At 45.3% G+C, this 13,836-nt stretch overlaps 1 protein-coding gene across 5 annotated transcripts in view; it reads left to right on the forward strand.

The window, feature by feature from the left end:
- LOC148517595 (guanine nucleotide-binding protein subunit alpha-15-like) overlaps window positions 1-8,125 on the forward strand; it is a 112,460-nt gene extending 104,335 nt beyond the window's left edge. For all 5 annotated transcript variants that reach the window (XM_088478454.1, XM_088478455.1, XM_088478457.1 and 2 more), the window contains exon 7: window positions 4,455-8,125. In XM_088478454.1, the coding sequence (XP_088334580.1) occupies window positions 4,455-4,684 (230 nt within the window). In that variant the 3' untranslated portion in view covers window positions 4,685-8,125. The remainder of the gene's footprint in view (window positions 1-4,454) is intronic.
- Window positions 8,126-13,836: the final 5,711 nt, after the last annotated feature.

Below are 13,836 nucleotides of genomic sequence, written 5' to 3' on the forward strand. Positions count from 1 at the left end.
GAAATGTGAGGGCTGTAGCCGCACCTGCATCCTCAAAGCAGCAGCGACAAGCGTGCGTCTGTCTGTTAAAGGGTGGTGTAACCCTCAAAGTGCGCTCCACAAACAATAAAAAAATTCTTTTTTTTTCTGTCTTTTTGAATTGTGTGGGCTGTAGCAACACCTGCATCCTCAAAGCAGCAGCGACAAGCGTGCGTCTATCTGTTAAAGGGTGGTGTAACCCTCAAAGTGCACTCCACAAACAATAAAAAAATTCTTCTTTTTTTTCTGTCTTTGTGAATTGTGTGGGCTGTAGCCGCACCTGCATCCTCAAAGCAGCAGCGACAAGCGTGCGTCTGTCTGTTAAAGGGTGGTGTAACCCTCAAAGTGTGCTCCACAAGCAATAAAAAAATTCTTCTCTTTTTTTCTGTCTTTGTGAAATGTGTGGGCTGTAGCCGCACTTGCATCCTCAAAGCAGCAGTGACAAGCGTGCGTCTGTCTGTTAAAGGGTGTTGTAACCCCCTAAGTGCGCTCCACAAAAAATAAAAAATCCTTCTTTTTTCCTGTCTTTGTGAATTGTGTGGGCTGTAGCCGCACCTGCATCCTCAAAGCAGCAGCGACAAGCATGCGTCTGTCTGTTGAAAGGGTGGTGTAACCCTCAAAGTGCGCTCCACAAAAAATAAAAAATTCTCTCTCAGGGGGCCCCCTGCCGAAGCTGTGTTTTTGTTTTATTTCAAATGGCTGCAGACTTCTGCCTATTTGTCTAGGAGTCCGTCCGTCATTTCAGTGATGATGAGGGGAAGGGGTTACAGCCACTGTTGCCAACTCTGAAATGAGAAACAAGCAACTCTTGAGTGAAAAACAAGCCCAACCCAATCCGATAAAGCCCAAAACGTAAGCCCAACGTAATATGGTGGTACTGGTGAGGGGGTAATTTAATGAAAACCACAAACGTTATTGTTTATTGTTAATTTTATTAAAATACATATAAATATTTGCAAAGCACGGCTTTTCCCTGCTCTATGAATAAACTCCACTGTGACAAGTAAAGCGCAGGGCACTCGGGGCCTGATTCGGCATAGGACGGAATTGCAAAGCCGCATACAAGCAGCTTTGTAATTCCGTCCTTGCTAAAATGCAAATGCAGCAGAAGGTGCCTGAAATCTCCTTGCTGCATCTGCAACCAAGGTTGCAGTCCGGGATCACCGTTGCAACCATCTATTGCGATGGTTGCACCTTTGGTCAGACTGCGGTAGCTGAAGCTGGCCGTGTTCTGTCATCCTGCAAGGCCGGGAAGTCTGCGTTCATGGATGCAGATCCTAGCCTTGCCGCTCCCGGAAAACGGGGGCTACATGCCCTCGTTTATGGGAATGCAAAAAACAGGGGCAACATGCCCCCGTTTCCAGGAACGTAGGCCGCCTCCGCCCCGCAAACTCCTCTGCCTGTCAATCAGGCAAATGCATACAGGTGCCTGTGTGATATAGCAGGACCCGTTCTGCACATGTGCAGAATGGGTCCTGCGCAGATTCCCAAGCAACTAGTGTGCACTGTTGAATCAGGCCCTCTGTGCGTGGTAAAGTACAGGACAAAAGAGTAATTTAAACAAACACGTCAAAACAAAATAACTGACATATGGGAAAATTTAACTTCTATTGATCGTTTAAACGAGTCATTCTAGTTAACCAAATCTATATAACTGCATATACAGAGAGATATACATACAGACAGGCAGCTAAACATAAATGGATTGGTGAAGGAGCTATATAACATTTGCTCACCTTAGTAGTGGGACCTGGCTATCAAGCCCAAAAACAAGCTACCTAAAAAAAAATAAGCCCAAAAACAAGCAACCATCCAAAAAAACAAGCAACTGGGAAAAAAACAAGCCCAATTCCGCTTGTTATAAGCGGACTTGGCAACTATGGTTACAGCCAGGCCAGGAAAGTCAGCTGAGAGGAACATGCTGCTGCTGGGAGCAGACGCCCTCTCTGACCAATCATCACCGCTTCCTGTACAGTACTGTCAGTCACCATCAAGCTGCAGCTCTACGTGACAGGGGAAGGGGAGGAGACAACAGAGGCTACTGTGCTGCCTTCCCCTCACCCTCTGCTCCGCACAGGCACAGTGATCTATCCATGCAAGCAGCGTGAACAGAGCTGCAGATGCCGATGTGATGGCATATGAGAGCTATAAGGTACAGTAGTAAAAGTGGCAACTTTCCCACTGTAGCCTGACAGCACACACAGCTCAGGATAGTGCAGAGCAGAGGGAGAAACAAATTGGCATAGTGGGGGAGAGAGAGAGTCCGTGAAGGTGGGAGATAAGGGCTGCTACTGTTTTGATAACAGATATTTGCTGCCACTGCACACCAGGAGGAGAGGTTGAGAGACTGGAGGGAGGATTCTTCTTGGTCCTAAAGAGCTGATATAACAGATTCCTCAATATCAGGCAGATGTGTTGCACCTTTGGCCCCAGCATGAGCAGCTCTCCTAATAAATCCATCAGAGCAGGAGGAATCAGTCTCCTTTATACAGTTTATATACTGTGTACCAAAGGCTGCAGCCACAGAGACCTGAACATTGTCTGCACCCACTGACCCACTAGTAGACATGGAAATGACAGCACGATTATAACATTGTAATCGTGCTGTCGTTTCCATGTTTAGTGATGTGCCTACACTGAACGTTCAGTCTAGGCACAACCATCTTCGCCGCACATGCTGAACCTAACGGGATCGTCAGGTTTACCAGCATTTACGGGCGATGATAGATGTCTGAAACGACCAGCGGGCATGCGCATTGCTGGTCGTTTCCGACATAAACCTGCCAGATGCAAGCGCGATTTGCAAGCAATTGCACGATAACGATGTCGTTATTGTGCAATCGCTGGCTTAAATCGCTAAGTGGATACCCCCTTAATACCTCTCATGCTATTACCATCTCTGTACCTCATTTATTTTCATCTTCATAATTAATCTCTATCTGTGGTTTCTCCATTTTGACCTGCAATATCTATCTCGCAAAACTATACTGATCTTGGCCTATTTTGACATACTCTACTATAAAACTATTACGTAACATTATCAGCATCCATCAGATCACTCCCACCCTCACTGCCCAAAGAGATTAACTGTCTATTAGCACCCCGACACCCAAAGCTATTTGAACCAAATACTGTGAGAACGGGAAAGCCTCACTTTCTTCTAGCGGCTGCCTCATGGAGGTGCAGGGGGAGGGGCTCGCATAGGAGGCGCTCAGCTGGCACAGCCAGAGGGGCGTTGCTGACAAGAGGGGAAAAAATAGCTCACTTTTATAAGTGCCCCGGGCCCCCCGAAGGCTTAATCCGGCCCTGTGGCAGGAGGGTTATGCTGCAGGGGGTGGATAGAGTTAGGCACATGGAGAGATTTAGGGATAGTGAAGGACTACTCAACGGAATGCTGCAGCATAAGAGGTCTGACCTGGAAGTCACATGACTGCCGGGACCAAGAAGCCGCGCCATAGCTGTCACGAGCAGGTAAATCACTGCTGTGCCACCAAGGATGATATGTCGACATTCTAACATGTCAACATTTCTTCAATATCTACATGATGATGGTCAACTTTGAAAATGATAACCATGTTGACATGATAAATGGCGACATTATGACTGTCATAGGCAAACGCAGGGAGGTTTCCGTCTGCCTGGAAACCCCCCTCCCCAGCACATGCCATGACCACAGTAGAAATAGTAATATAATAGAATTTTACTAGTGCTACATGTTCTTCTCAGTTTCGCAAATGAAATAATTAGCACCACCTGTGGATCTTTTAACATGTATCAGCCAGTTCTAAATAACCTGTGCACCAACTAGGAGATCTGGAAAACATGCACTGTTACTGCTATAGAGCCCAGTATGTACATATATGTTCAGGGAAGTGCTAGGTTATTCTGCTGCTACTCCAGACTGCCGGACTTGCTCCAATGCTCTGGAATGGTGCCCACATCTAAAATAAAAACATTTATCTTAGGCAGGATGGCTTACTGCCGCATCAAATGACTTACTGTGATCCTGTATATGCTAGAATTATGACAGACAATACACATTGTATGACGCATATTAAAGCTGGATCAGTGCTAATTATACCCTCTTCATGGACTGGCCACACTCACTCTAAAATCAAGCATTTGGAAACCCCCCTCTAGAAATCCTGCATTTGCCACTGACTGTGGACAACATATCATACCTCACAGCAATAATAAGATCCGCTGGAAAAGAAGTCAACCTGTGTAGTCACACAAGGGCAGCAACAGTGCACAGAGAAAGCCAATAGATCAGGTATAGAAGTGAGAGCTTTATCTTGTGCACATAAAAACTTCCAGCTGCAAATCCTTAAATCCTGTAATTGTCACATCGACATTTGGCAACTATGGAGATGATGGAAGTTCTATCTATAATGTAATGTTTGTACAAGCTGAATAATTTGTGCTTTTTATCCTAGGTCCCCGCCATGATGCCCAAGCCGCTACAAAATATATAATGAGATACTATGAAGAGATCTATCTTAAAACAAAAGTACTTGATGTTGCAGGAAAGGTGAAGAAGGATGTAACCCGCACACTTTATGTCCATGAAACTTGTGCTACAGATACAGAAAACATCTGCAAAGTGTTTAATGATACAAAAGAAGCAGTGCTCAGGAAGTATCTTATAGAATTTGGAATTGTATGACAGATTCTGAATCAGACAGGTCATATGCCCAGTAAAAGTTGAAAGTGCTGATCTTTTATGTCATTGTACATTTCTTCTGAAGTGCAACTGGCAGGTGCAAAATGTGTCCTTGATATTCAGAGTAATAATGATTGTGCATAAAAATGCACTACCTTTGCCCTTTAATCTCATTTCAATAATGTTGCTCCACAGAATTAAATTTTGTTTGCCTTCTGCACTGCGAAAACTATGTGCACCAACGTGGTTACTCCACAGTTGGCAGGCAATTTACTCTGCCCATCTTCTCTATGGTCCGGTGCAATCTTCTGCTCCTCCCCAAATGCTGATATCACTTTGCTGTACACATAGGAGCACCAGCACACACTGCCGTCACATACTGTATATGAGGAGTTTGTGCTGCAGTCTGACCTTTTTGCACTTTGCATATGAGACTATATATAAATGTGCATTTGTAGAGGATGTATTTTACATTTTTGAAGCCTATACACTTAACTGAGTAGAAATATTTAAAATGTAAGATCAATTTATTTTCTTTGTGTTTTTAAAATGTCATTTCTCCACTCAAGTACTATGTACTATGTATCTTTACTACTTAGATTGGATGCGTTAGTGTCAACAGTTTTCTGCTACAGCCAGGGCCAGATTAACAATGGGGTGGATGGGAATACAGCTCCAAGCCTCCACATGAAAACAGGCCCATCATAATCACTGCATGATGATGACCAGCTGCCCAGATGGCCACAGTTGGCCATAAATTATAAAATTGTATTTATATTTTTCACACAATATGATGTCATTTTTGTATTTTTACGTATTTATGGAGACATTGGAGCTGATAATGTAGGGAATGTACATGGCACTGCCAACATCCTCACAGCACTGGTCACAGCTCACCTTCCTCTCACAATAGATCCCTGATCATTTTCAGCCCTAGGCCCTTGTGGTCTTTAATCCGGCCCTGACTACAGCATAGAGTTTGAGAGATATGGGGGGAAAATTACTAAACTGCAATTTGGTAGCAGCTGACAAACTGGCACACATTGGATGCAGTATTTAGATCCAGTTATTAGTCTGTGGTTTGGAGGATTACAATTGAAACAGCATCTGTTGTGCGAGGGTTTGTAGAGTAGCAGTGATCAAATATACCTCCCAAATGGTGAATCCATTGGAAGACTGCCATCCCAATCGGTGAGGTGGGACACAGCTCTCAGGTGGCACATGCATGGTAACACTCAGGGTATTTTTTGTGAAAAGTGCAGGGGAGAGATTCGCAGGGACAGAGCTTTCTCACAAGCTTGTGTCTACATGCGATATTTGATACATCATTGCAATGTATTCAGATATCGCATTGTGAATTTGGGAACATTTATTCCATCCCATCCTCATCTGAGATACAGATTGTGGTAAATATGCCCCAAAGACACTTATAACTGATAATATAAAACTAAAAAGTATTGCAGGTAAAAGGACCTGTACACACATCTCAGACTGCACCACTAAACTAGGACAAAGCATATGGATTTTTTCATGACCTAATTACTATTGCATTTCAATACCTATGGGTACGAGCCTGTGTTATATTTTAGTGAATCTTAGCACTACACTGAGTCACCAGATATGTATGTAGAAAAAACAATAATATTATGGATTTGGTATGAGATGCCGGCGGCTGAAATGCCGAATGGTGAAGATCCTGACTAGGGGTGGTAAGTAGCGTAACCCTTCCCTCTCACCCCCCAACCCTACCTTACTAGTGCCTAACCCTAACCTCCCTACGATGGTGCCTAACCCTAACTCTTCCTTCCCGCACCCAAAACCTAACCCTCCCAGGTGGGTGCCTGACCCTAACCTCCACCCGGGGGTGCCTAACCCTAACCCTCTCTGGGGGGTGCCTAACCCTAAGTCCCCCAGGGGTGCCTAATCCTAAACCCTCCATCCCCGGCTAAGCGCGCATACTTACCGCCGTTTGGACATTTGGTTACCGATGCCAGTATCCTGACGACCATCGGACTATTAGCGTCAACATTATGCCAGGCAGCAGGATTCTGGCGTCAGCATTTCGACTATCAGCATCCCGTCCGCAGGCATATCAACTGCATCCCAATAATAATATTATACTGTACAAGTGCCATAAAAGTTATGGGGAAGGAAATTGTTTGCTTTTAATTGACAACCCCTTTAAACGTTCATGGGCAGGAAAGTGGAAAACCTTATCTTATTCCAAATGGAAAATTAAGATTTTTTCTTAAACTCAATAGTGCTAGCCCCTAATTCAGAGGGCTCTTACCGTGAGCATCAGATTGCTAGTTCCATGGTGTTCCAGCCCTCACCAGTATAGTATAATGCTACTGCCCGTTTCATAGACATCCACAATACATATAGTGACAGGTATGTAGTTATATATTTATGCTAAATTTAGATCATGAATACGCACAAATTTGTGTTCTGCACTACATCATCAATTCAGGAGAGCGGGATAGGTCCCTTCTGCAAAAATGAAGTAGGTGTTGGCACATCCAAACCGTGCACTTAGGGCCTGATTCAGCAAGGATCACAGTTGCTTATACACACGCAATTGGCCGATTGCTGTGTACTGCGCATGCGTATGCATAGCAGTGTGCATACGTGAACTAGCTATTGCGATCTGGACTACGATCGCACAGGCTATGCAGACCCATCCCAGAGTGATTGACAGGAAGTGCCTTTTGTGGGTGTGACGGGGGGTGGTCGGGCGAACGCAGATGTGCCAGTGTGTTGGGACGGCATTGCAGGGGAGTGCATAAATTATCCACAGCGATACCATACGCAGCCTGAGGCCTCATAGCGTGCACTGAAGTTAGCAATTCCTGAGTGCGGACCGACCTGCCTTACCTGTCCATATGGGTCCGATGTTACTCGATGTTACCGATTGTTTCGATATGTTGCCAAAGTGTATGGGTGTGAGTAATGGGAAGTGGGTGTCCTTATGTTAGGCTGCGATCACAATGCGAATGCAAACATTTACATATCACCGCTGATATTAGCTACAGTGTTGCGTGCGTATAAGCAGAATAGTGTTCCGTAGTGAATTAGGCCCTTAGGGCAAAATTTACTAAGCAGCGGGTTCCAAACCCCGGTGGTTTGGTGGCGGTTTGACGGTGGGTTCTAAACCCCGGGGGTTTGGCGGTGGTTTCTAAATGACAGCCCTGTTCTATTCTAAAATTTGTTTTGACAGCGGTTTTGCAGCGGTTTTGGCCTTAGAAAATCTGCAGATAGCAAAACCGCCACCAAACCGCTGGGGTTTAGAACCCGCCGCTTAGCAAATTTTGCCCTTAGTCTCCACTCTCCAATAACAAGTTGAGCTAATAATATTCTGTTTCCTCAAGTAATACAGAAAAAGTAGGGTTCAATTTCATATATTATATATTTGTGTCACTCCTATGTTCTGCTATTTTGTATATTATGTTGGTAAATTATATTACATTATGTACTATCACGTCTCTGTGATTTATTTTCAGGTAATTCATCACTTGTATGCATACTACTTTCTTTGCACTAGTTTGCTTTTAATTGTATAATAGCAATAAGTAATTCATATAACCATCTAGTTGGGAGCGCAAAGTCTCATGGTTAAATGATGGGCAACCCCCTTTAAGGCAAATTAAACTGATTCTGGCGAGGGGAAAAAAGCATTCCATCAGTATACTTTATAATTGGTACACAGAAATACATGTTTATTCAGAGGTTTCATTGAATAAATGTCATCCTGTTTATAAAGCTTTTGCTAAGCCTAAAGTCACAATATGAAATATTTAAGTATGAGGTACTAACTTTGGCATGTAATGTTAAGGTACTGTATATGAGGAAAATCCACAGTCACTACTAAAATGTAATGGTACGAAAAGACAAAGGGGTCTATTTCCTAAGCAGTGTTAGGAGACAGAGTGGAAAGTGATATGGTGCCAGCCAATCAGCTCCCAACTGTCATTTTTCAGTTGGGAGCTGATTGGTACCTTATCACTTTCTTATCACTTTTCACTCTGTCTCCTAACACTGCTTAGTAAATAGATCCCAAAGTCTGACTTTAAAGGAGGGGTCATGTGCTTTTAATTTTCCTATTTATGTTGTCACCAGAGGCTTATACATAAAGTTGATCACTGGAAAAGGAGCATGCTTTTTAGAATATCACTGTAATTACAGCCCCTTGATCAGGAGCCTTTTGTGGAAACAAGCAAATGCTGAAACGTCTGGTTGTATATAGGCTATAAATGCAAAGCTCCATATCAAAATCAAAACCATAGAAGCCCCCTCTTCCCCTCATTGAGAATCCAGTCCAGGAGATTGACCCATTCAGGATAAATAGTAGTATTTATACTAGAAATAAGGAGCTTTGAATTGAATGAAGTGATCCATTTACAGAGCTCTCCGTCTTAGAGGTGCAGACAGGGCCGGCGCTAGGCTGTGCTGCTCCCAGCGCCGTCCTGTGTTGCCGCCCCTTCCCGCCTCCGCTCCCTCCCCCTGAGCTTAAATATATCCCATAGCGCTGGGAGGGAGGTGGGCGTTTCCTGCGCCCTCCGGAAACAGCGCCTGTGCCTGGAGCCACTACTGGGTGCAGATAAACATATACATGTAGAAAATTAGTGCACTTCCCTGGCTCCATCCCTGGTGATAGAATAAATGCCCACCTGCATTGAGGGAGTAGGTCATTCTCTAGTAGAAGTAATCCTGGCACCTAGGACTTGTGTCCTAGGTGGAGGGGGCCTGTGTGCATTCCCGGGCCCCCTCCTCTCTCCCAGGTGGCCGGCTGCAGACTGACCGCTGCAGTAGACTCTGGGCACTAGTCTGTGCCCAGAGTCTACTGCGCATGCGCAGGTCACTGGGAAAATGGTGTTGACGCTATTTTCCCCAAAGCACATATGCAAAACACCGGGAAAATGGGTGCAGCAGCCATTTTCCAGGTGTTTCGTGCAGGGCTGCGACACTCGACGTGGGACTTCGGAGCGGTAAGTATTAGAAAATATGGGTGCAGGGTGTGCACCCATTATAGATATGCCCCTGACTTGTGTCCTGGGCAGTATCATATATTTGACATTCTGAAGTTTCAGGATGTTCTGGACATTTGTGCTGCTGTATAATATGCTATTCACTGTATTGCAGTTGCAGGACTGTATGCAGCGCAATTAGGGCTTTATTATTACTTCCTGGTCATTATTTGAATTCAGCAGTAGCCAGGGGGAGCATAGGCAACAAGGTACCAGCTATTCAAAAAGTCAGCAGCGCCTTGTTATATGTGAAGCCCTGACTTTCTTTACTTTCTACTCCAGCAATTAAGGGGTGCAAGTTTTCAAGGTTTGTCCTGTCAGCTGAATTCTCTGCAAATGTGGTTCCCAAACTTGGTCCTCAAGGCTCACTAAAGGTGCCCATACACGGTGTGATGCACCGTGTAGGGCGACTGCCGATCCATCGGCAGACGGATCGTGCTGTCACCGCCGGCCATCGTGCGGTCCCCGAAGACCGCATGATATGCCGGCTTCCCCCTCCTTCATCTGAATGGGATCGTACATCGCGTCCCAGATCAGATGGTTTTGCAGGAAGACCTGGGGATGCAATGTACGATCCCGCAGGAGTGCGCAGCATGATATCAGGTACGATATCGTGCCCATACACGGCCCGATATAGCACCTATATCATGCCAATCCGTCGGATCGGCACATATATCGTGCCGTGTATGGGGCCTTACGACTGGGTACACACAAGACGATATATTGTCCGACATCGTTTTGACGCGGATTGGAACAATATAGCAGGCCATGCATGCCTACCCTCCAGAATTCCGAATTAAGGTGGGAGCTCCCGCAACCCCACAAATGTAATCCCCCGCTTTCCCCACTGCCCCACAGAAAATCCAGTCTGCGCATGTGTGAGTCCAGATGTAATGGGGCGGGGCCTGGGCTTGAATATGTGAAGACGCAGAGGCAGGGAGTCCTTTTGCTACAGGTAGATGCCTCCCCAGTCTGCCCCTGCACACAGCTGACTCACCGCCGAAAGTTCACACAGACTGCTGGGAGAGACTGATGCTCCCAGCATTCTCTGCCCAGCCATATCCGAGGAGGACAGATGGAGGAGGAGCCAATTCTGAGCCTGAGGAGCTGTGTGTGAGTGTTTCACAATTCAGAGCCAAAAAATCTCCAGCGAGATATGTTGTTGTCAGTGCTGCAGGGCTGCCATCAGAAATCGTGGGGCCCGGGACTAACAAAATAGACAGGGTCCCCCCACCCCACTTTATTCCTACATCATATTTTTTTAGACAAATCTCTCTAGCTCTGCGGTGTGCCCCTATCCCCAGCCAGTTACCTTCTGTCTCTCCAGCCACGCTTTGCCTCTCGTCGCCAGTCTTTAGCCAGCCTCCGCATCCACATGGTAGTCACTTACCTCCTTATTCTGTTCTGGCTGCTCTGTCCTCAATGTGTCACAGTTCCTCTCTCCTTCAACGCCGTGACGTCATGACATCAGATGCGCCAGCCCACAAAAACAAACTTTATTGTACACCCGCTGCATTGGGAGACGGTGTGTCGGTAGGAGGCAGAGTGGCTGGCTCCCTTGTCACTCATTTTTATTGTGTGGGGGAGTAGTGGGCCGGGGATTGCACTAGTAGGATCAGGGCCCCCTATCACTTTTAATTAAAGGGGGTGGTAGCAGGTGCCGGTAGGAGTGGGAGGGTCATTCCCTCTCACTTTGCTGAATGGCGATGAGCGGTAGGAGCGAGTGAACGGAACAGTAGGAGCAGGCACCGGGAGATAGGAGCCGCTGTCTGTCTGTGCCAGTCCCGACAGCCCCCCTGATGGCGGCCCTGGGTGAGGGGAATGTGTGTGTGGGATGGATCTATTAATGTAAATGTGTGTGTGTGTGTGTGTCTATCAATGTGTGTGAGGGGGGATCTGTTAATGTGAATGTGTGTGGGGGGAGGATTCTATTAATGTGTGAGTGTAGGTGGTGGATTCTATTAATGTGTGTGTGTGGGGTGGGTGGGAAGGATTCTATTAGTGTGTTTGTGTGTGTGGGGGCTTCTATTACTGTGAATGGTGGGATCTATTAATGTGAATGTGGCAGGGGGAGATCTTCTAGTAAGGTCAGTGTGGCAGGGGGAGATCTACTAGTAACGTCAGTGTGGCAGGGGGAGATCTACTAGGAATGTCAGTGTGGCAGGGGGAGATCTACTAGGAATGTCAGTGTGGCAGGGGGAGATCTACTAGGAATGTCAGTGTGGCAGAGTAGAGACATTAATGTTGGGGGGGGGCTAGGGTGTCAGCGTATAGTAAGATGTGTTATAATATGATCATTTGTGCCGGTGATCACAGCAAATGTAATCTGAAATGCTGGGTGGTCATTATTATTATTATTATCCTTTATTTATATGGCGCCACAAGTGTTCCGCAGCGCCTTACATAGTACATAGAAATAATAGGTGAACAAGAAACAAGTAACTTACAGTACATTACAGTGCAGGACAAGGACACGATTTATATACATAGCTGTAATAGCGATTAAAGCACTCCCAATAAGCTGCCGGGAGTTGGCAGTCCCCTGTTAGGTGCCCTAATGGGGTATTGAGAGTAGAAGAAAATGTAAAGAGAAGCACATGAGGGAAGAGGTCCCTGCTCATGAGAGCTTACATTCTAAGGGGAGGGGCAGACAGACAAGCATGACACAGAAGGGGAAGATAGGGAGGAAAGAGCATGAAGTGGGTTAGGATGAGTGCTGAAAGGTCATCTATATATTACATCATTAATTGAAGGTTGAAGCATTTTAAGTAGAATGGTTGCGGAGGAGCATGTTCTTACTTTGTCCACATTTCTTTTTGCAAGGCCCCCTTACGACCCTGTCTCTATATGGAAATGTACTGACATAAATTTGCCTCCATGTCAGCAATACAGAATATTTGGGTGATTTACAGTGTCACATGCCAAGTGTTTACATTAAGTCATTGTAATATAATTTGGCCCAGAACACACCAAATTGGCAATAGATACGCCCATAGATGGATCTAGGAATGCCGTTTGGGCGCTGCTGGCCACGCCTCTCAACGCAGCGCGCCACTTTTTACTACTGTGTATGATGTCCCTGAAACTGCTTTTCAAAAGTAGGCAAGTATGTATCAGGCACATCATCTAATGTGTACCCGCAATTGCGCACACTCGCAGTTCACATGCTATATCGTGTGATCGGCTGTGCTGCACTGCCAAACAAACAATATAATATACGGTGCTGTGCAGTGTAATGAAGGACGGAACTAGGTATCGTTCCATAGTTCATAACATCGGGTATTGTCTACGGGCAATCTTGCATGGTACAGGGTGAAGGTAAATCGCTGTGACCATCGGCAAGATTGCCGGTCGTCTAATGTGTACCCAGCCTATAAGTCCAGGTTTGAAAGAAATTCTTGGTTAAGCATAGGTAACTTAATTAGTACTTCAGTCAAATTGATTATACCATCTATGCACAAGCATGGATTGCCTTAATATCTGACTGGTTAAGGTGCCAAGAAGACCGAGTTTGGGAACCACTGCATTAATAATATATTGTATTACTTGAATAAAAATTGTTTTATTTAAAAAAGTAAAGCCTTTTATAATATTATTAGATATACTGTAAAAGTGTATGCATGTGTCTCGTGTGTCTGTGTGTGTTTTTCTTTGTATTTTTTTGTTTACATTAATGGAAGGTACAAATCTGTACTTTCATGTCCATTCAAACATACACATAATTGAACAGTGATATTTCCACTAAATCAGTGGTTCCCAAACTCTTCAAGTCTGACAGTGCAGGTTTTAATAAAAACTATGCTTGAGTACAGATGGTTAAAACAAATTCACTGTGGTGTTAATTAAGCCACCTGTGCTGATTCATGGATATCCTGAAAACTTGGACTGTTAGGGTGCCTTATTAAATACTTACCTCTCTGGAGTCCTGCATCGGCAACGCTAGACGAATCACCTGGAAAATGGCCACGCGGTCACTTTCTGGACGTTTTGCGCAGGTGCAGTAGGAAAATCACCGGGAAAATTGTTGCTGTGCCATTTCCCCAGTGACCTGCGCATATGCAGTAGACTCTGGCATAGCACTTGAGTCTACTCTAGTGCTCGGAGTCTGCTGCGCTAAGTGACGCTCCTACT

This window comes from Taudactylus pleione, unplaced genomic scaffold (assembly GCF_031769625.1).
Source record: "Taudactylus pleione unplaced genomic scaffold, aTauple2 ptg000214l, whole genome shotgun sequence".
Classification (NCBI taxonomy): Eukaryota; Metazoa; Chordata; class Amphibia; order Anura; family Myobatrachidae; genus Taudactylus; species Taudactylus pleione.